Source organism: Microcebus murinus, chromosome 18 (genome assembly GCF_040939455.1).
Source record: "Microcebus murinus isolate Inina chromosome 18, M.murinus_Inina_mat1.0, whole genome shotgun sequence".
Classification (NCBI taxonomy): Eukaryota; Metazoa; Chordata; class Mammalia; order Primates; family Cheirogaleidae; genus Microcebus; species Microcebus murinus.
Genome location: NC_134121.1, coordinates 3231977 through 3254237, shown reverse-complemented (window position 1 = coordinate 3254237; position 22261 = coordinate 3231977). Strand labels below are relative to the sequence as shown.

The window sequence follows — 22261 nt, the reverse complement described above, 5'->3', positions numbered from 1 at the left end:
GCACACGCGATGGGTCCAGTGTATACGGGAGGACCAAGTGCACAGGCGAGGGCGCGCTCCGCAGCACTCCCCCCGCCCCGGGGGCCCAGCTGCGTGTGACCTCACGCATGTCTTTCAACTGCCCCGGGCCTCTATTTGCTCATCTGTAGGTGTCGTCACGCATACGTATTTCTCAGGGTTGTGGTGAGAATTTTCACAAGGCGCAGCGAGCCCTCACTGGGCGCTTGCGGAGCACCGGGGCCCCGCTGCGCACAGGCAGCGCACTCAACCAAGTGCTTAGTAAGTGGCGTCTACCAGGGGGACGATGGGAATTTCCATACGCTTCGTTACACCTTTTTCAGAAGGCTCCGCGTGGAGGCCCCAAAGTTGCATGTGGGACAACGCGAGAGGGCCGCGGCGGCCAGGGCCGGCCCCTTTAAGAGCGGCCTGGAATGTATCAAAACAGAAAGGCCGCGCGCCCAGTGGCCGCGCGCCGCACGTGACCTCACAGCTGATTTCCTGCCCCCCTTTCTTGTTGCTGCCGCTCCCGCTCCCGCCGCCGAGTGTCAGTTTCGGCGCCGCCGCCCGCGGTCTCCCAGGCCGGGCCGCCGCCCCGCGCCCCGCGCCCCGCGCCCCGCGCCCGCCGCCCGCGCCCGGGACCAGCGGCCTTCGCCCGGCGCGGATGGCGCACTCGGCCGCGGTGCCGCCGGGCGCGCCGGAGCAGGGCTGCCCCATCCGCGTGGAGCACGACCGCCGGCGCCGCCAGTTCACCGTCCGGCTCAACGGTAACGCGGCGCTGGCCCGCCCCCGCCTTTTGTTTGCGAGCGAGCGGGCGCCGCGCCGCCCGGCGGGACCCGGCCCGCGCGCCCGGCGCCCCGGGAGGGTGTCGCGAGCGCGCCGCGGGCGGGCGGAGAGGCGGGAGCTGGGGCGACCCGGAGCCGGGCGCGGCCTCCGCCGCGGGGACCCGCACCTGCTCGCGCGGCCGTTTCGGGGTCGGGCCCCCACCAGGCTGCTGTCTGAGGCCCTGGAGGGCCGGTCAGCCCGAGCCTGGGCACCTTCGTTTCTCTGCCCCGGGAGGTTGGAGGGGCCCCTCTGCAGACCTGCGGCGTCGGCCAGGGCCTTGTGCGCGCGGCGGGTGTGGCGGGTATCGCGTCGGAGCCCGCTGCTCTCTGCGGCGGCTTCCCGCCCCCCTGCGCCTCTTCGCTCCGTCTCTGCGGTGGCTTGCCAGCAGACGCGCCTCGGCTAGTGGTGCGGTGCGCGGCTGTGGCGAATGGGAGGGACTGGAACAGCTCCCGCGGCGCATAGTGAGTGCTGATAAACGTGGACTGATCGTTGCTTTTAAACCAGAAAGCAAGCTCAAGTCCTCCTTTCATGTAAAGAAGTTTGACTAGCCCACCTCTCTTAAGAGGTCAGAGGGGTAGGAACTAGAATTATGAACTCCCTGTCTCCCACCCCCTCCCAGCTGGGCCCCCTGCGTGAATGTCCAAACTGATCCGGCCCTGAGAGGCTGCTGTGTGGGCAGCCTGGGCTGGAGCGGAGCGGGAAGGCACCTGCCTGTCTGACTCCGTGAATGGGGCTCTTGCACCCCAAACTGGGCTGCAGCCATAAGGGGCCCAGGTTGGACATTTCTCAGACACACTTGGGCTGTGCTGGACGTTGGGCCAGACCCCACACATCCAGCCCTGTGGATGTGACTGTCACAACATCCCAGTGACATTGGGACACAGCAGTCCACATTGCAGATGAGTAAACTGAGGCTAAGACCACAGGAAGTGACTTCCAACCTCACCAGAACTTCAGCCTGGGCCAGGCTGGCCCTGGCCACGTTCTTCCCACATAGGAGCAGGTCCCTCTGCTGCTGTGGCACCAGCGGGGCCCTCCCTGTCCAGTCTCGAGGGAGAGGCCTCATGGCTTTTCACATCCTCTTTTCTGAGGTTCCAGAGTGGTCTCTGGTTCCCTTGGGGATTCAGGAGGCCCATTTGACTCAGAGAGAGAAAGAAAAAGGAAACATTTGGGTTTTTTTTTTCTTTCTCTTCAGAATGGGTACAGTCAAAGGGCAAAACCTCCTGGTCAGGGCCAGTTGTGCCCAGCCATATTTCTAAACTTGCCCTCGAACCTACCACCTGGTGGCTGTCTACAAACCCAGGCCAGGGGAGCTGGCGTGGGGGAGCCCAGGGGAGAAGAGGGCGTCTGGAGGCCCCAGGGGAGGTGGTGCACACCGCAGAGTGGGCTCCTCTGAGGCTGCGCTGGGTTTGAGTGTGTGTAGGGCCCAGGGAGGGACGGTGTGTGTCTGGGCCCAGGTCTGCCTGAGCTGGGACAGGAGCGCCTGTGCGTCTCCTGACCACAGGCAAGCCTGGAGGCGGTGCCATGTGCCCACTGTTAGGGGCGGACACTGAGGCTGAGCGGCCAGCCAGCCCAGCTCCCGGTGCAGGCGTGTGCCCCGGCCGTCCCCGTGGCAGGCTAGGCTGACTGTCTTCCTGCAAGCTCTGTTTCTGAGTGAGGGAAAATGTTTGAGCAGCTGTGTTTATCAAGCACTTGTGTTCTGGAAGCCCCATTATGTGGAGTCACTCTTATAGCCATGATAGGTAGGGACATGGGAAACTGCTCTTCCCATTTACAAATGAGGAGACTGAGGCACCAGGAAGTGAAGGCGGAAGAGCTGGGGTTTGTTCCCCAGTACCTAATTGAGCACTTATGATGTGCCAAGCGCTCTTCTCAGTGCTAGGGTCGCATGGGGCTGACAGTCTAGAGGGGGATGGATGGGAAATAGCAGGCTGTAAAGGCCTCTCTGCCAGAGTTGAGGCAGGGCAGGGGCAGGGAGTGTCAGACCAGGCTGCCATTTAGAATCAGGTGTCCAGAGAGGCCCCTCCCCAGGAGGTGATGTTTAAGCCAAGACGTGAAGGAGGCAAGAAGCAACTACAGCAGGGAAAGTGTGCGTGTGGAGGGCGCAGCGAGAGTGCGGGCCCTGCAGCACTGGTGTGTGCTGGACGAGGGCGTCTGGGCTCCGGCCGGGGTCCGCACAGAGGACAGATGGGACGGCCCAGGCGCCTCTGGCTGTTCTGAGGGTGCAGACTGCGTGGCCAGGACCGAGCAGGAGGCGGCTGCTGTTCTGGTCCAGGCAGTGCATGCAGGTGCGGGGAGACGCGTCCAGGCTCCAGACGGACGTGGAAGGCAGTACGGACAGGGCTTGCTGGCATGGGGCGCAGGTGTGAAAAAGGCTTATCAGACCCCAAATCCAGGTTCTGAAACTTCAGCTTGTCACTAGGTGGGGAAACCAAGGCACACAGCCAGCAGGCAGCTAAGCCAGAGTGGAGCCCCCAGCCTCCATCTGACTGATGGTGGGCACTGAAGGCTGGGGAAGCTGGAAGAGACCCTGGTGCCCTGAGCAGCCCCTTCCTTGGCCTTCCCTCCCCAGTCCACGCGGTCAGAGCCGAGTGTCCTGCTGGGTGCAAGGGGAACTGTCACTCAGAAGTTCCGGATTCCTGGAACTTTGCGCATTATCCCCAGCCCCCATATTGCAAACAGGAAGACAGAGGCCGGGAGAGGCAGTGGCTGCCCCTGGCCTCCACAGCACCCCTGGAGGCAGCAGGGCTGAGTGCAGCCCCACCAGGAGGCCCCTGCTGAGTCCGGCTGGGCCAGACCAGGGTCCTGTGCAGAGGGAAAGGGCCCTACTGTTGAGCTTCTCCAGGCTCCAGCCCCTCTGCCTAACCCACCTCTGAGCCCGCAGCGTGTGGCCCCTCCCCAAACCAGGCTCTGCTCGTGGAGTCACAGGCACAAGCCAGCCAGGGGCCTTGGCGCCTGCCCGATTGCTCTGCTCCCACTCGCGGAGCACCTCCCAGGCCCTGGGTTCTGGCTTCGCAACTGCCTCAGTCTCCTCATCTGTGCACTGGGCCTCCTCTTGGGTCCACTTGGGCAGAACAGAGGAGGTGGACACTTTTTGCAAAGACTCCTCATCTTCCAAAATCCCTGTTCCCCTTCCCCACCTGCAGGCTTTTTGCCTTTCTCTGTGATGTCCCCCTTTCCTCCACCTTTGGGGAGGGTGGAGTGACCCAGGGAAGGGCCCCTATTAGCAAAGTAGCTTTAACTCGTATTGAAACTAGTCACGGTCCATGATCTCAATGTGATTCTCAGACCTGGGAAAAAGGGGTAGCAATTGTCCCAGGACAGGTAAAGTTTCTGGGGCACAGAGGTGTTGGGTCTATTCAGAGATCACCTGGCAGAGGCAAGACTTGAACCCAGGGTCCTGCCAGGCCAGGAGGCTGTGACCAAGTCTCTCTGAGCTGAGACAGTAGCATCCACGGGCCCAGCTGCCCGGATGCTGGTGTGGTAGCCGCAGTGCCCAGAGGTGAGAGTGGCAGGTAGCGCTGCCCTGGTGGGGCCGTCCCATCATGGGGGCGACGGGTGGTCAGAGGACCCTCTAGGGAGGCGCATTTGGGCTCTCCGGGAGTGATAAGGGGCTCCCGGGAGGCTCCGAGTGGAGAGGCGGCCCACAGAGGCAGCCGGTGGCCGCTGCAGGGTGGCAACATGAGCAGTGAGTTGTGCCCACGGAGAGGACTGCCATGTGCGGAGCAGGGCAGGGCCCTGCCCCCAGGTGGGGCCTCCCAGGCGGGAGCCACAGCTGTCCCACCCTGCTGCACCCTAGGGCTGCTCTGGGAGGCTCGCATGCTGGTGGCCCAGGTCTGCCTCCAGGCTCCAGTGGATGTCTGGCAGGGGGAAGGACAGCAGCTGTTAGTCGAACAAATACTTCTCGGGTGTCTGCCCTGGGCTGGGTGCCAGGTTACAGTGGTGACTGAGTCCTTGTGACCACCGGTGGCCACTGGTAGGGGAGGCAGAGAATCTCTGAGGGTCAAGTCCACCCACAGCCCAAGCGGCCGCCCCAGGAACGTAGCTTGAGGGACGAGTGAAGTGTGAGAAGGGGACATGGGCAAGCTTTCGTGGGCTGGATGTTCCACCACCCCTGGCTCTGCAGAGGCTGCGGCGGCACCTCTGAGTCTTCTCCATGGCCTTCGAGGCCCTGCTGGTCTGGCTCTGGGACCCCCAGCTTAGCTTCCTGCTCTCCCCTCAACCCCTGCAGCCCCAGCTTCTCTGCAGTTCCTCGGACGTCCTACCGCAGGGCCTTTGCGTGTGCCGTCCTCGCCACTTGGCCTGATCATGCCCAGATTTCTGGGGTCCCTCGCTCCTTCAGGTCTTTGCCCAGGGAGGCCTCCCTGTGCTCCATCCTTATGGTGGCATCTGCCCTGCGCCCCAGCCCTTCCCTGCTGCATGTTCTCCTTAGCACACATCAGCTTGTCACCTGCAAGCCCTGCATTAGCTATGATGACCCTACTTTTGGCCTGTCTCCCCCACTGAACTAGACTCTCTGCAGGGAGGACCTTGGCAGCTTTGCTCACTGCTGCCCACCCTGCCTGCGTGTAGTGGGCCTCAGCGGGTCGGGGTAATCAAATGGCCAGGCCAGGCAGACAGTTTCCTCAGTGACTGGGTCAGTCCCAAAATAGCCTCCTGATCTCTGCTTGCCTGTCCTGGGCGAGCTGAACTGACCCCAGCAGGTGTGGAGCCAGGAACCAAGTCCCTTGCTGTGCAGCTGGGGCAGGCAGCAGCAGAGGCCGCCATTGGGTTTCAGGACGTGCCAGGGGCCTGGAGGCCTGGGGAGGAGGTGGGGCTGGGCCCCCCTCAGCTGGGCCTGGCAGAAAAGGGGAGCGCATTCCAGGCAGAAGGAATGGCCTAGGCAAAGGCAGGGGCAGGAAGCAGAGAGCATGCTTTCGTGGGGCAGAGAACAGACTCGGCTCAGGGGCTGGACACCTGCGTGCCATCCTCACTGCGGAACTCTGGTGGCTGGGCCTCGATCGCATTTCCTTGTCTGGAAATGGTGCGATGGGGAGCTCTCTCCTGGAGCTGTGTGGGGACTCATGAGAGACCTTGAGGACCAGAAAGCTTCCTAGTTGGGTTTGGACCCAGTTCTGGTATCTGCTTTGCTTGGTGACCTTGGACTGGTCATTTGGTCCCTGGGCCTTTCAGCCTTCCCCTCTCAGTGGCCAGCAGAGGCTGGGAGCCCACGCAATGTTTAGGAGCAAGTTCTCTGGTGCTTTAAAGTTAAAACGTATAATATAGTGAACTTTAAAAAGTAAAGGAAGCCGCTTGGCATGGAGGTGTTTCTTTTATGGCCAGCTAACAGTGTCTTCCTGCCTCCGGGCCTTTGCACCGCCTGTTCTCCTGCCATCCTTCCCTGCGCTCCCAGCCCTGCTTCCTGCTCCTCACTCCCTTTCCAGCCAGAGGCTCCCCCAGGGCCTGGCGCTCTGCCCTCCTGACCGCCGGTTTATGTCCTTCATCCACCTGGCGCTCCCTGAAATCAGAAACCCTAGAGTTGTCCTCTTCTTTCTCTCATTGACCACATCCAAGCCATCAGCAAGTCCTGCTGCCTGCGCCTTCAGAACCCCTCAGAGTGGGACACTCCTCGTGCCCCACCACCCCGCCCTGCGCCCGTCTTTGCTCGCTGGGCTCCCCATGCAGCGAGGGACCCTGTGCAGTCACAAGGGGTGGGAGGGTCCTCAGCCACCCCTTTGCTGAGGACCCTCCCACAGCACCCAGCTCATGGTGGCTTCGGAGGCTCTGTGGGACCTGTCCCCTTCACCTCCCTGCCCTCATCCCCTCCAGCCCCTCACCGACTCCACTCCAGCCCCCTGCCCTCCTTCCTGCCCCACACAGGCCCACTCCTGCCTCAGAGCCTTTGTACTGGCTGTCCCTCTGCCTTGAGCGCTGTTCCCCAGACATCACGTGGCTGACTCCCTCTCCTGCCTCCTGCCTCTGGCCCCCACCCAGCATTCCCCACACCCCTGCCCCCGACCCTGACACGCTGCACATTCACTTCCTTTCCATGCTTCTTGTCTGCCTCCCTCCTGGTCAGTGTCCCGAGGCGAGCCCTCGTCTGGCTTGCCGGTTGCTGCGTACCCGACCCCTGGAACGTTTGCTGGATGGCCGGGGGGCGGGGACGGATGGATGGATACAGGAGTAGGTGGACAGACAGATAGACAGATGGAGCATTAAAAACTGTGGTTGGAAGAATTATTTGTCCAACAGGAGTTGGGTGGACTGGGGTGCCCCGTCCTGGCAGGCCTGGGCGGGTGCAGTTTCCCAGGCACTCCGGTCGCGGTCTCCGAGCCTCCACAGCAGGCCAGAGGTGACGGGGGCCTGACGCATACCGTGTAGCGCCGTCACTGGTCTCCTCGAGGCCTGCTCTTGTCCAGTGCTGGGTCCTGGGACTCCCAGATCCTGGGAGGGGCTCAGGTGGGCACAGAGAGCAGGGTACAGGCGGGCGGTGGGGCCCTGGCTGCTGAGGCTGGTGCTGTAGCACAGGTTCGTGTGGGGCTTCGTGTTCTAGGCGCTCTCTGACTGTCTCATTTAATCCTCCACCCCTATGAGGAGCAGTTTGTTATGTCCCCACTTTACAGATGAGGAAACTGAGGCACAGAGAGGTTATTCAGGATTCAACTCCAGCAGTTGAACAGCTCCACCATGCCTGTCCCTCCTCCCCAAACTCTGCACCTGGGTCCACTTGGCCCCAGGGGACTGTGTACCTGGGCTGGCCAAGCACCCCAGGCCCCTGGACTCTCCATGGGCTCACCTGTCTCCACAACCCCCCAGGATGTCATGACCGGGCTGTCCTGCTCTATGAGTATGTGGGCAAGCGGATCGTGGACCTGCAGCACACTGAGGTCCCTGACGCCTACCGCGGGCGCGGCATCGCCAAGCACCTTGCCAAGGTAGGGTGGCGGTGGGTAGGGGACTTGGGGGCCACCACCTCCCAGTCTGAGCAGACAGTAGCCCCAGTGGCTGACTCTGGCCTGCTTCTTGATCTCGGCTCCTCTCAGGGCTGGTGGAAGCCTTTCTGGGCCCTTCTGGGCTCAGGCTCCTGTTCTGCAGGGCCCTGGCGTGGCGAAGCCACCAGGGTCCCCGCGCACCTCCTGTGTGTCAGTGCCTGATCCTGTCCCAGGGCCCCAGTGCTTGACCCGGGTAATAGGTGCTCAGTAAATGGAACGGATGGGAATGTTCAAGTATATGGCCCGTGCCCTATTCCCACCCCTCAACCGCCTTCATCCCCAAAGCATCTCAAACCCAGGCTGCCAGGAGAGCAGGTTCAGGCTTAACGAGGGACCACCACTGCGACAGGGACCGGCCCTCAGGACCCTGGGCCCTGCTCCTGGGGCTTAGCTGGGCCCTCTGCTGGCTTCCCCGCCCACTCACCTCCGCTCCACGGGGCACGGGGGCTGTGCCCGCCTGGGCAGAGGGATGTGTCTTGTCGTTTTGTACAGGACCAGCCTGTGAGCTGGTCTGGGGGCTTACCCTGGTTGCCAAGGAGGAAACCCAGGGGTGACTGCCCTGGGCACGGTGGGAGGGCGATGGGGGCCTGGGTCTGGGAGGGAGCCGATGGGGCCGCCTTCTTGGGCTGGGCGGCCCCGGCCCTGGTGCAGGCTGCAGGCCCTGACGACCACTCTCCTCTCTGCCCTGGCTCCCAGGCCGCCCTGGACTTTGTGGTGGAGGAGGACCTGAAGGCCCACCTCACGTGTTGGTACATCCAGAAGTACGTCAAGGAGAACCCTCTGCCACAGTACCTGGAGCGGCTGCAGCCCTGACCCGCCGACGGCGTGCACTCCCTGCCGGGCCCGCCCGCCCTCAGGAGCCTGGACCCACTGGGAGCAGGCTCAGAGTGACTTTCATAAGGACACTCATCTGGCCCCACATCCAGGCCCCTGGAGGCCTCTGGCTGAGGATGGGCGGCAGCCTGGTGACGGGGGAGGCCGGGCAGTCCCAACAGCTCCCGCTCTGCAGAGACGACCAGTGGCGTCGAGAGGCCTTCTGTGGGCAGGACAGGGCCAGGCCAGCCTGGGTCCTGCCACTGTTCCCTGCCCAGCAATCAGCAGGAGGGCTGATGTAGGGCCCCTGCCACCACCTCTCTTGGGCCCGTGTCCTTTCTGCACATGAAGAGGGTGTTCCGCAAAGCCAAGAGGAGCAATAAGAAACCTCGTGTGCCAACATCTGAGGGTGGCAGCGCCATGCCTTGCTTGCCACCTGTGGTGCTCCCTCCTCTGCCTTGGACTTCTGTGCCTGGCGTGGGAGCCACAGCCTGGGGCGGCCCCCGCTGACAGGAGAGCCGAGAAGCACGGTGACTTAGCACGGCCCAGGCTCCATTGTGCTCACACACACGTGAACATGCATGAACATATGCACTCAGGATATGGCATGTGGGCAGGCTGGGGGAGCACGGTGGTGGTTTTCCTCTCCTTGTGATCCTCATCTCTTGTTGGCCTCTTGCGCATCACTCTGCAGGCAAGCGAGGCCCAGCCCATGGGCCGCTGTCCCTGTGCCCCCTCTGCCAGGTGCAGCTCTGAGACCACCGCGAAGCTGCGAGGGTGCCTTGCGCCTGGGCTGGGAGGGAGGGGCTGCCCTCCCAGAGCCGCTCTCGCCACCCAAGAGGAAGGAACATTTCAGCCGGAGGGTTTCTTTCGCTGCCCCTAGATGCCAGAGTGTCCTCTTTGTGCTTTGCTGCCTGTCGGGTCCCAAGGCTTTTGCCCAGACCAGCCTTCCTGGGTAGAGCCTAGGAGATGCCCCAGGATGCTTCATGTCCCTGGGACCAGCCTGTCTGGGGCCCTGCCGCTTCCCCTGAGGGTTAGTTTGGGCTCAGGGTCTTGACCTCTTGTGCCCCACCCCCTACAAGGGTCAGATTTGTTCCTGCCCCTCTGTGGCTCTGGAGGCTGACCCAGGAGTCGGGCACTTTGCAGCTGAGACATTGACACCAATGCCTGGGGATGGTGTGTCCCCCCCAGGCCTCTGGGGGTATCTGAGGCTGGGCTCTGGGGGTGTAGGGAGAGGCTGACGGGGCTCCCCGTCTTCCTCCCCCAGTGCAGGGCCTCAGGGAGGGCTGGGTGCTGCAGGCACTGGGTGCTGTGGTGACCCCTCCCTTTACCTGACTCCATGAGGCAGGCACTTGCATAGCCCGTGCTTGCATTTTCCACTCAACTCCACACTGCCCCTAGTCTTGGCACCAGGACCCCCTTCTCTCTTTCCTCGGCTGCATCAGCTCAGGGGCCCATCCCCGATGCCGCGCACAAAGCCTCCCCACCTCGCCGCAGGACCAGCGAGATGTGCATGTCGAGGCCTGACAGCCTGCCATGGGCGTCCCGGAGCCCTGCTGTGTGAGTCACAGCCGTGGACCAGCAGTGGTTCCATCCCGAGCACCCCCCACTCCCAGCCCCTTACCGCATGCCAGTGCTCCTGCTCTGACCTCCAGGAATTCTTAGGAGCCAAGACCATCCTCCACAGCTCTGTCTGCAAAGGGCTGAAGCAGACAGATGGGCAAGGCATCCTTCCCATCTACACGTCCCTCCGCAAGTCCAAGCACATATCTGTCGTGACTCCCATGGCTCAGTGGGCTGGGGCTGTGTCCCTCGGTGGCCTGCAGGGTAGGTGGCCCAGTGCCTTCCCAGCCTCACCACAGGAGGCCCCAGAGGGCTAGCATGGGCCCTGAGGAGCAGATAGAGCCAGGTGGCACCAGGAGGGACTGAGCCTGTCCCCACTGCGTCCCTGCCTAAACCTGAGTTTCTGAGCACTGTGCTCTGACAGGTGACTTGCCCACCACCGGCTCATACAACACTCAGTACTTGAGCCAGGAGACGTGGGGTTTGGAGGCCTGTGCAGGCCAGGATCCGGCTGGGACTTCCTCAGCAGGCGTGGCCTGAGCTCTGCAGGTGTGGCCTGGGCCACCTTAAAGTACCACTGGCCCCACTCCAGGGGCTCAGCAGGACTAGGGTGAGGGGGTCTGGCCCATGGTCCCCAGCAGAGCCTCAGCAATAACCACATCTACCCAGGGCGACCCCCCACAGACACCCTGCCCTGGAGTTCCCAGCTCAACCCTTGGCCAACACAGCCCGTCCTCTGGTGCTACCCCATTTGCCTGGTGACCCAGCCTCACCCCTGCTCTGTCCTGAAGCTCTGGGAGCCCCTGGTTGGGAGGCTGATTGCTCAGGGCCAGTTCTTGCGCTTTGTCAAGACACGTGCAGGACAAGGCAGGGGGACATTCGCTGGGAGTGGGGGTGGGGCGGCTCCTCCCAGTGGGCCTCCTGCTGTCCTGCAGGTCTCCCTGTGGGTTTCTGTTTCTTGCCTGGTCAAAACAGGTGGAAACTCATGTGCCTTTTCTACTCAGGACCTGTTACAGGTGGGGTCTGGGCCACGGCTGGTCTCTAGACCAGCTCCCATTGTTATTTTCCAAACTTCTGAACAGACTGCATGGCATCCATTTCAATAAAAGGTGTGGCCTAGTGCAGCGGCCCAGGACTCTTCCAGAAGAGACACGCAGGCTGCAGCTCTCTGGCTGTTAGCCCTGCGAGCCGCTGGTGTCCCACAGCCCCACTTTTCTGTGAGGCGGGCAGGGCTCCAGGCAGCACCAGGGCCTGGCTGAGGTCTCCCCACGGGGCGCTGGTGGCAGCGGGCCCCCTGCCCCTGTCTGGGTGACTTTCCTGTCTGTTCCTCCCGGGCTGGCCTGGGCCCCACACCACCGTTCCAGCCTCCTCCTGGGTCCAAGGCCCCCCTGGGCCACAGCCCAGCTTGGGTGGCTCCCCTCCCGTGGAGCAGGCTGCCTAGGAGCAGGCTGTGGCGACAGGCCAGCGAAGTCTCTCTGCTGGGGATATCTGGCCCAGCGCAGGGCTGGCCTCGCGTTCACACAGGCACATCAGGGGAAGCTACTGTCCCCAGAACACGAGATCCCGAGAGTCCGGAGTCAGGCCAGGCCCTGGCTGTCCGGGGTGGAGCCGACTCCGGAAGGGAGTTTCCCTCTCCCTCCCACTTGGGCCCACACAGCTGCTGCCAAGCCCTCCACGCGCCTGCCATCGGCGGTGCTGAGGTGCCTGTCTGACAGGCGGAGAGCGAGACTGAGGCGGGGGGGCAGTCACAGCCTGCAGCCCACACAGCCAGAGGGGACCAGGACGCAAACCCAGGTCCTGTTCCCTCCAGACGACGGTGTCGAGCCTGTGTCGTGAGGTCTTACGTCTGCTCTGGGTGGCAGGTGGCCTCAGAAGGCCACACGGATAAACTCCGAACGCCTTCTCTGCCGTTCAGGGAGCTGAGATGGGGTGCTGCCTGCAGCCGGCAGGGGCACGGCCTACGCGGGGAGGGGCCGAGGCTGGGGTGCGAGCAGGAACCTCAGGGGAGCCTCTGACCGCGTACGCACACTGTTTGTCCCAGTTCAGGGGTCTCAGATCTGTGCAAGTCCACCTAAGCGTCTCCTTGCTATTCTCAGGGCCCCACTCCTACACTGATGTCCTAAATGTCACATAAGAGATCCGGTGAGGCTGTGGATTCCGCTCGGGCTATGACTTAGCAGCCTGCGGGGCACGGTTGGGGTTATGTTTGCAGTTGTAACAGTCATGGCTACAAGATATTAAAGAGATTCTTTTCTGGTTACAAAGATGCAGTCTGGTTTTCTATCCATGCCTTGAGCTGAATTTGTCACTTTCTGCTGATTCTCCAGCGTGGTCAGAAGCCACCAGCCCACTCCAGACTGAGTCTTTCTAGGTATCAACCCCTGGGATGTGACCAAGGGCAACAGGCATCCAGTCTCTCAAGCTTTGCCTTGAAAACACTCATCACTCAGGCAATTAAAATAGACAGTATTGTAAGTACTAGTTTTGCCACTGAGCACCGAGAACTCCCCCCCCCCCCACAATGAGGTTGTTACTGTGTTCCAGTTCAGTGGGGCAGATACCCAATCCCAAGTCCCCAGCTTTGAGGGACTGTTTCCCAGGAGGTCACTCCTGCCACCAAAACAATGTCAGTCAGTGGAGAGTCAGGGAAACGGAAACTGCCCAGGTGCTTCAGACAGAGGGGTTTCCTTCAGGGGACTGGTTACAGAAATTGCTGGAGGAGGGAGCAGGAAGGTGAGGTGGCCCGCACACCGACGGCAGAAGGCTGTAGCTGCACAGTGGCTGGAGGAGCCGGAGGTGTCCTGGCCACTGGGCTGCCGAGGGCACTCCTGGCAGGCCTCACTGCCCAAACCAGACCCAGGAGTGTGTGCCTGCTGGTCCCTGTTGTCACCGCCACTGAAACACCCCCCGAGTTCAGAAACTCTCTTTACTGCCTTCCAGTCTCTTGTGCTTCCTACCAACAGAAACTATTAGGTCATTAAATATGAAATGTCCTATTTCGAATCGAAAGTGTAGTTTATTATATCTCAAACAGGAAGCAGTACAATTAATCAAAGTATCTGCCTATACTAGTGACATAGTTTTGCCATCTTAATGGTAGTTCATTTATGCCAGCAACAAAGAAACCTGGAGAGCAAGTGGCCATGAAATCACAAAAGTCATTTTCCATAGCTTGTTGAGGATTGAATATTTTCCCTTGCAAGAAGTGGTCCTGGAAGAAGTGGTAGTGAGTTGGTGCAAGGTCTGGCGAATACAGTGGATGACACAGAGTTTCCAAGTCCAGCTGCTGTAGTTTGAGCAGTGTTGTTTGTATGACACATGGTGGAGCGTTGTCTTGCAAGAGGACTGGCCTGTCTCTCTTGACCAGTCTCTCTACTCAATCACAAGCATCCTCATCATTTCATCCAGCTGGTTGCAGGAGACATCTGCTGTCATCGACTGACCAGGTTTCATGAAGCTGTAGTGGATGATACCAGCGCTGGACCACCAGACAGACATCAGTAGCTTTTTGTGGTGAGTACTCAGGTTTGGACTGTGTTTCAGCACTTCATCTTTACCCAACCATTTTGCTGAACACTTACAATTGTCAAAAAGAATCCATTTTTCATCACATGTAACAATATGATGTAGAAATGCTTCACCTTTATGTCATGACAGCAAAGAAAGGCAAGCTTTGAGACAGTTTCTCTTCCAATGCTCATTTAATTTATGCAGTACCCATCTATCCAGCTTCTTTACCTGCCCATTTGTTTTAATGGTCCAGTACTGTTGGAATAGTAATCAAAACTCGCTGCTAATTCACACATGAGTTGAGATGGATTCGTTTCCACTATGGCTTTCAGTTCATCATTATTCACCTTGGTCTCAGGTTGCCAACCTGGCTCATTTTCAAGATTAAAATCACCAGAACAGAACTTCCCAAACCATCAGTGTACTATGCGTTCATTAGCTACATCCTTCCCAAACACTTCGTTGATATTTTGAGCTGTCTGCACTGCATTGGTTACGCGATGGAACTCATATTCGAAAATAGCATGAATTTTTGATTTATCCATGGTTTCACAAAAATTACTCTGGAAAATTTTTTGAAAGATAATCACAAGCCAAGCCATGCATTTGAAAGACTGAGGATGCACCTTCACACAACATAAAACAAGAAGTGTCAAAGTGAAATGTCAGAGCTATCTACTGTCTAACTTAGTACTTAAGGAAATCAGACATTTCCTACTTAATAAGCTAGTACTTGGAAGCCGCTGGTACGGGCTCCCAGCCCCTCTGCCATGCAGACTGGGGAAGGGGATTGGCAGCCAACAGACAATGAGCATAAGCAGGAGTGTTCTCACCTGCTGGGGCTGACACGTGACAGAATGCCAGTCCACGGGCCCTGAGGAAGGAGACAAAGCTAAAGAGAATGGCGGGCCCAGCCCAGCAGGCTGAGTGTGCCCACCTCACGCACTGGCGCTCCGTGGACTGGAGAGCCGGCAGTGAGGGCTCCTGTCTTGGGAGGAGCTCCTCTGAGGGCCAAGGGGGACACTTCCAGCCATTGAACGTGGAGGCAGTGGGATATCAGCTGGATGAGACCCAGTAATTTTCTGAATTAGGGAGAAGGTGGAGCCTGTGAAGTCAAAGAGGGGCCGTGAGGTTGACTGTGGCCTGACGGGGAGGAAGCTTGGTGCGCAGTCACGCACTCGGGGACGCCGAGGTGGGGCAGGGGCAAACCTCCTCATGGTCGCTCTGGAATCCAGAAAAGGGCACCAGGGAAAGCCAATGTATTGCTGTTTTATCTGCCAACTAAGATAGCAAGTCCGCCTAGGTGCTGTGGACTAGATCCCAAACACAGGTGGTCTCGTTTACACGAGAAGGGCCTGGCTTGGGGAGAGGCTGCACGGGTCCGGGCCCAGCCGGCGGCCAGTGATGCCTTCACGCAGCCGCCAGGCCGCACAGTGCAGCGTGGGCGGGCACCTCCCCGTTTGTGTTTCCCAGTTTGTGAAATCAAAATATTGCCAGATGTCTCACCCACCTCACCGGTTTGTCATAAGGACGACACCAGCTATAAAATGAGCTATAAATAGTGAGGTGCTATTATTATCAAACCACCTTCGCGTTGCTCACCACACCCTCACGTGATCTACTTGGCCTAGTTTGCCTAAGACTCTCCCATTATTATTATTTATTATTATTATTATTATTATTTTGAGACAGAGTCTCACTCTGTCACCTGGCCTAGAATGCCTTGGATTCAGCCTAGCTCACAGCAACCTCAAGGTCCTGGGATCAAGGGATCCTCCTGCCTCAGCCTCCCGAGTAGCTGGGACTACAGACATGCGCCACCATGCCCGGCTAATTTTTTCTATATATTTTTAGGTGGCCAATTAATTTCTTTCTATTTTTAGTAGAGACAGGGTCCTGCTCTTGCTCAGGCTGGTCTCTAACTCCTGACCTTAAATGATCCTCCCGCCTCGGCCTCCCAGAGTGCTAGGATTACAGGCATGAGCCACCATGCCCAGCCAACTCTCCCAATATTAAAACTGAAATTCCTGTGTCCTGGGAACCCCCTAGTCCCAGGCAAACCAGGACTGCTGGTCACCCATCTGCACTCCTGCTCTGTGTGTTGAATTAGACACTGGCCAAGTGAGCTTATGGAAGGGAGGGCCTTGTCCATTTATTTCTCTACCGCCAGGACTTTCCTGGGCTTCGCCTGGAGTCAGTGCTCTGCAAAGTTTTGGTGACAAATGACTCTCCAAGACTGCCAGGTAAGTTCAGCACTGTTGCTGAGGAAAAAAATATTGAAGTTGGCCAGATGCGGTGGCTCAAGCCTGTAATCCTAACGTTTTGGGAGGCTAAGGTGGGAGGATCAGTTGGGGTTAGGAGTTCAAGACCAGCCTGAGCAAGAGTGAGACCCCATCTCTACTAAAAATAGAAAAATTAGCTGGAAATGGTGGTGCACACGTGTAGTCCCAGGTACTCAGGAGGCTAAGGAAGGAGGATTGCCTGAGCCCAGAAGTTTGAGGCTGCTGTGAGCTATGATGACACCACTGCACTCCAGCCTAGGTGACAGAGCAAGATCCTGTCTCAAAAATATTGAAGTTCTATATTAGTGTATGATGATAGGAAACACAGTATCATATGATATGAGTTTAACCACTTCAGTACGAGCGTCAATTATAGTTGACAGCCCAGTGACTTTAGGCGACAGCCGCGATATGAAAGCGCACAGCCGAGCATTGACTTTAGGCGACAGCCGTGATATGACTTTTCTAAGTTTTCATTTATCAGAATAAAATTGTGAGCATTTAAAAATAACATAATGAGGCTGGGCGCGGTGGCTCACGCCTGTAATCCCAGCTCACTGGGAGGCCGAGGTGGGCAGATCATTTGAGTTCAGGAGTTCAAAACCAACCTGAGCAAGAGCGAGACCCCGTCTCTACTATAAATAGAAGAAATTAATTGGCCAACTAATATATATAGAAAAAAATTAGCCGGGCATGGTGGCACATGCCTGTAGTCCCAGCTACTGGGGAGGCTGAGGGAGTAGGATTGCTTGAGCCCAGGAGTTTGAGGTTGCTGTGAGCTGGGCTGACGCCACGGCACTCACTCTAGCCGGGGCAACAAAGTAAGACCCTGTCTCAAAAATAAAAAAAAATAACATAATGAAAACATATATGTATACGTCACCTATTCTGATTGACATGACAAGGAAAGCTGCCTGTGAAGTGAAACAAGCTTCCAGTGCTTTCGAGCTTTCCTCGTCACACTAGCGCAGGGCAGGCTGTCATCAGCGCGCAGGGCAGGCCACCACGCGGACGCGAGTGGGCTGCAGGCGAGGGTCCGTGGCGGGTGAGCGCCGTGCCCAAGTGGTTAAAAAGCACTGTTAATGAATTTTTTTTTTTTTTTTGAGACAGAGTCTCACTTTGTTGCCCAGGCTAGAGTGAGTGCCGTGGCGTCAGCCTGGCTCACAGCAACCTCAATCTCCGGGGCTCAGCGATCCTCCTGCCTCAGCCTCCCGAGTAGCTGGGACTACAGGCATGCGCCACCATGCCCGGCTAATGTTTTGTATATATATATATTTTAGTTGGTCAATTAATTTCTTTCTATTTTTGGTAGAGACGGGGTCTCGCTCAGGCTGGTTTCGAACTCCTGACCTTGAGCGATCCGCCCGCCTCAGCCTCCCAAAGTGCTAGGATTACAGGCGTGAGCCACCGCGCCCGGCTGTTAATGAATTTTTTAAAAGTGAATAAATTGACTTAGTAAGTATACACTACAAAGGCTGCTCTATTAAAAGAGCATCATATTCAAGATGCTCCATTTCACTCGTAATAAGATAAATGCAAATATATATTTACATATAACATATAATGCAATATATATTTTACATATAACAAGATGCCATTTTAAAATAAATTTTGGGGGGATAATTTCAGATGTACAGAAACATTGCAAAAATAGTACATTTCTGTGTAGCCCTCCTTCTGTTTCCCCTGAAACATCTCACATAGCCATGGCACGTAAGTCAACACTAAGAAACTAACGTTGGCACGTCACTATGAACTAAATCTCAGATCTCATTCAGATTTCACCTGTTTTTCAACAAATGTCCTTTATCTGTCCCAGGATCCAATCCAGGCTAGCACATTTCATTTAGCAAGATACCATTTTTATTTATCATATCGGCAACGAGAAAGCATTTGCTAATGGACGGTGCGGGCACAGCTGCGTGTCACATGTTGCTGGCAGGAGTGGAGAGCAGTTTGGCAATATCTATCAAGTCGACAAGTGCCCACACCCTTTGACCTAGCAAGTTCTCTTCAGGAAATTATCCCACAGTTGTATTTGTACAAGGGCACCAGGAAGTAGCGTGAGCACATGTATTGCAACACTCTTCCAAATAGTAAAAGACTACTGGGAGATGCCTGACAAAGTTATGGCATAGCTAAACGGTGGCGCCCGTGTGCCACAGATCAGATGTGCACTGGCGCAGCACCGCCCCCGACATGCAGTTAAGTGAAGAAACAAGACACAGAGCAGTGTGTATGGTATGCACCCGTTGTGTAACAGAAAAATATCATTTTTAAAATGTGTACACACTTTTCTGTTTATGAACTATCTCTACAGGACATGAGAAAGGCACCAGCCAGAGCCTGTAGAGGGTGCTGACGTGGATGGAAAGAACCAAGTCACGAGAAGACACAGCAAGTAAAACATTTCACTCTGTATTGTTTTGTAATTTGAATTTTGTATCATGTGAACATATTACTCATTCAGAATTAAAACTATATTTTTAAAATGCTCATTCTGATGCTTTTAATCCTAAATTCAAACCCTTATGCAGAAATTATTATACTAAAGATATATTTTTGAAGACTTGCTTTTCCCTGAGTGGCTATGACATGCTCTGAAGCATAAGCATAGGCATGATTTATTGAGCACACATTCATTTCTACCCCTTAGAACAGCTCTGCGAGATAAGCGAGGTACGAACAGCACCTGCTGTCCTCACCCCCACACTCACCTTCCTGTCCTATGGTAGGGCCGGAAGCCTGCAAACTGCACTTGCCAGGTCCCCTGCCAGTGGGGGGCACTGGCGGGAGTTTGGAAGATGGGTGGAAGGGGTGATTCCCTTCTTTTGCTTCTGGTGGCACCTAAGGCCATAGCAGTGGCAGCAGCTGCTTTTCAGTGGCACCTCCTCAGTGAGTGCAGCTCCAGGCTCCTGCTCAGTGGCTCAGTGGAATTACAGTTTCTGGAATCACTATTTTCCTTTTGCTCCTCCAGCCTCAGGTCATAGCAGCTACCTCCAGTTACTTGTCTTTGGGTGCCGGTGTTGCCCCCTTGTTCTTCCTGCCCTTCCGACACCTCTGTAAACAATACCCTATATTAAATTCCTTCTGTTTGAAGTATCTAGGGTGGTTTTTTCCCTAATTAGACACTGACTGATATAGAGCAAATTACTCCTATTTTACAGTTGAGAAAACTGAAATTCAAAGAGAAAAAGTGACTTAACCAAAGGCAAACTAAGTCCTGCCTCCCTGCTCTAACCACCCTGGTGCTGTTGCTGGAACACACCACACCCATGCGCACTCCAGAGCTGTTGCATGTACTCTCTCTACAGGCAACATTCTGTCTCAGGCCCTTCACCTGCACACTGTTCCCTTCATTCAGGTCCCATTCCAATGTTACCTCCTCAAGGAGACCTCTTCTTTCCACCGATCTCCAAGTCACTCTATTATATCATCCTGTTTCTTTTTTTCTTGGTACTTAACACTTCTCAGAAATATTTATTTACTTTGTTGTTTATCCCACTGGAATGTAAAGCCCATGAGACCAGGAACAGGTTTGTTTGACTATATCTGTATCTCTGTATCTGTATCACAGAGATACTGTATCTCTGTGCCTAAAAGAATGCCTGGCACAGAGTAGACCCCCAATAATTGTTCTAAGAATGAATGGATGGGCCAGGCTTAGTGGCTCATGCCTGTAATCCTAGCACTCTGGGAGGCCAAGGTGGGAGGATTGCTTGAGTTCAGGAGTTCAAGACCAGCCTGAGCAAGAGCGAGACCCCATCTCTACTATAAATAGAAAGAAATTAGCCAAATAACTAAAAATAGAAAAAATTAGCAGGGCACAATGGTGCGTGCCTATAGTCCCGGCTACCTGGGAGGCTGAGGTAGGAGGATCGCTTGAGCCCAGGACTTTGAGGTTGCTGTGAGCTAGGCTGACACCACGGCACGCTAGCCCGGGCAACAGAGTGAGACTCTTTAAAAAAAAAAAGAATGAACGAATGAAAAGTGGCAGATTATTTTTGAGCACTAACTAGGGCATGCCCTTCCCACTGGCTGCCTCACTGCCAGCAGTTCAGGGGCTCATCAGGAGTCATCACTGTATGACAGCCCCCAGGAATTCCAGTCTCCACCATTCAGGTTTTGCCCTCAGTAGGCTCTCGGTGAATACATGTTGAATGAATCAACCTGCCTATGAACCTTCCACACAACGTCTGTGCACTAACAGTGATCAAGAAACAACATTTTGGGGATCGCAGCTCAAGTCAGAAGATTGGAAGCAGATAGCCATTTGAAAGTTAAGGGGAGTTCTATGTGCAGTGGCTCATGCCCTTACCCCTGCACTTTGGGAGGCAAAGGCAAGAGGATTGCTTAAGGCCTGGAGTTCAAGTCCAACCTGGGCAACACACCAAGACCCCGCCTCTACAAAAAAAAAAACAACAACAACAACAACAATTAGCTGGGCATGGTGGCATGCACCTGTAGTCCCAGCTACTAGGGAGGCCGAGGCAGGAGCATCACTTGAAGCCAGGGGTTCAAGGCTGCAGTGAGCTATGATCAGCCCACTGCACTCTAGCTTGGGTGACAGAACAAGACCCTACTCTAAAAAATATAGAAATAAATATATAAAAAGTTAAGGAGAGAGGGAAAGAGCTGGAGAGACACGAAGATCATCCTAGGCCCACAGTTGTTTGAACATTTACATTTACTCTGTGTACTAGACACTGACTTGAAACCAGTTTCTGGAGCTCTTCCTGAGAGGCACAATGGCATAGTGTAATCTCTGCAACTGGACAGCTTAATTCAAATCCTAGTGCCACTACTGGCAGGCAGTGTGATCTTGGCAAATCACTTGGGTCTTCTGTAACTTGGTTTGCTTTTTTACAAAATAAGGGTTTTTTGTTTGTTTTGTTTTTAGAGACAGGGTCTCACTCTGTTGCCCAGGCTAGAGTGCAGTGGTGCCATAGCTCACTGCAACCTCAAACTCTTAGGCTCAAATGATCCACCTGCCTTAGCCTCCCAAGTAGCTGGGACTACTAGTGTGCACACCACCATGCCCAGCTAATTTTTTCTCCTTTTTGTAGAAACAGAGTCTCACTGTATTGCTCAGGCTAGTCTCAAATTCCTGGCCTCAAGCAATTCTCCTGCCTCAGCCTCCCAAAGTGTCGGTATTGTGGGCATGAGCAATTCTACCTGGCCTGAGAATGTTGATAATAACATTATCACTTTCATAGGGTTGTTGTGAAGATCAAGAATTAGATCACTTAAAATATAGAATAGACCAAACAGGTCCAGGGTCTTGAAGCATAAAAGGTAGTAGGGAGGAAAAGCATTTTAGGCAAAGCATGGAACATGTATGGGCCCACAGATCCTCTGAATGCACTAGCCTGGCAAGTTCGGGCGGGAAGGGAGGCAGTTGAAGATGGAGAGGTAGACAATTTCCAAACTAAAGAAGGGCTTCTAGATTGTGCTAAGGAGCTTGAGTTACACAGGCAGGTGATGAAGGACTGTGACAGGATTCTAAGCAGGTAAAACTACTGTAGTACAATGTGAGCTGTAGGGAAACCCAAAGGAATCCTCCAGATGACAGAGTCACCTCTCCACCTGCCCATGGTCCTGCTGTGGCTAGTGAGTTGCACCAAACCTGACTGTGAAGCACAGGGGCTGGGCCTCTAGATCTGGCTCTGAATTTGGGGATTTCCATGTTGGTTTTGCTCAAATATTTATGAGACCAACTATTATGTGTAGCAACGTTTTCTGAGGGAGGAGAGGGACTCAGAAGTTCACAAACTGTAAGAGATCCCCCGAAATAGCCCATAGGTCTGAGGCAGCAGCATGTGAGTCTCTGGGTTCTGGTTAACCTTGACTCTTTACAGCGGAGTCCAGACGGGGGAATGCCAGGTCCTGGGCAGGATCCTCATCAGGTGGAATGATTTGCCCTGCATTTTCCTTCATAGATCTGACGTAAGAGATTATGCCCTTGTAGCTGCAGCCAGGGCAGGAGTGTGATGTGTGGTGTAGTGGTCCTGTCTAAAACGGGCTTTTCTCTACCGCAGAACCCTATTTCCTCCACAGCAATGATCACATATTGTAGCTATTTCTCTTTGCTTTCAGACTCCCTCCTCCGAGCACCGGCAAGTGGAGACCTCTGTGGCAGTAGGGGCCTGCGTGTGTCTCGGCCTCCAAAGTATCCCCGGGGTCCACAGAATTTGGGGGGATGGAGCGGAAGCAGCGGCTGCCTCCGAGGAGGGCCCAGGCGGCGCTGCCCGCCCCCTGATGACCTTAGCGGGACGCGGCGGGCAGGAGGGGCTGCAGACA

At 56.1% G+C, this 22261-nt stretch overlaps 1 protein-coding gene across 1 annotated transcript; it reads left to right on the top strand.

The window, feature by feature from the left end:
• Positions 1 to 537: 537 nt before the first annotated feature.
• NATD1 (N-acetyltransferase domain containing 1) lies at positions 538 to 12433 on the top strand. The gene is made up of 3 exons (XM_020280933.2): positions 538 to 764; positions 7618 to 7736; positions 8490 to 12433. The coding sequence occupies exons 1-3, from the start codon at positions 662 to 664 to the stop codon at positions 8604 to 8606; spliced, it is 339 nt and encodes a 112-aa protein (XP_020136522.1). The 5' UTR covers positions 538 to 661; the 3' UTR covers positions 8607 to 12433.
• The last annotated feature ends 9828 nt before the right edge of the window (positions 12434 to 22261 follow it).

What these genes read in the sequence shown, in the direction of transcription:
- NATD1 (XM_020280933.2), top strand. Translation starts at nt 662, where the DNA reads ATGGCGCACTCGGCCGCGGTGCCGCCGGGCGCGCCGGAGCAGGGCTGC. An exon ending in GTTCACCGTCCGGCTCAACG is followed by an intron (nt 765 to 7,617) that starts GTAACGCGGCGC and finishes ACAACCCCCCAG; the next exon opens with GATGTCATGACCGGGCTGTC. An exon ending in TCGCCAAGCACCTTGCCAAG is followed by an intron (nt 7,737 to 8,489) that starts GTAGGGTGGCGG and finishes CCTGGCTCCCAG; the next exon opens with GCCGCCCTGGACTTTGTGGT.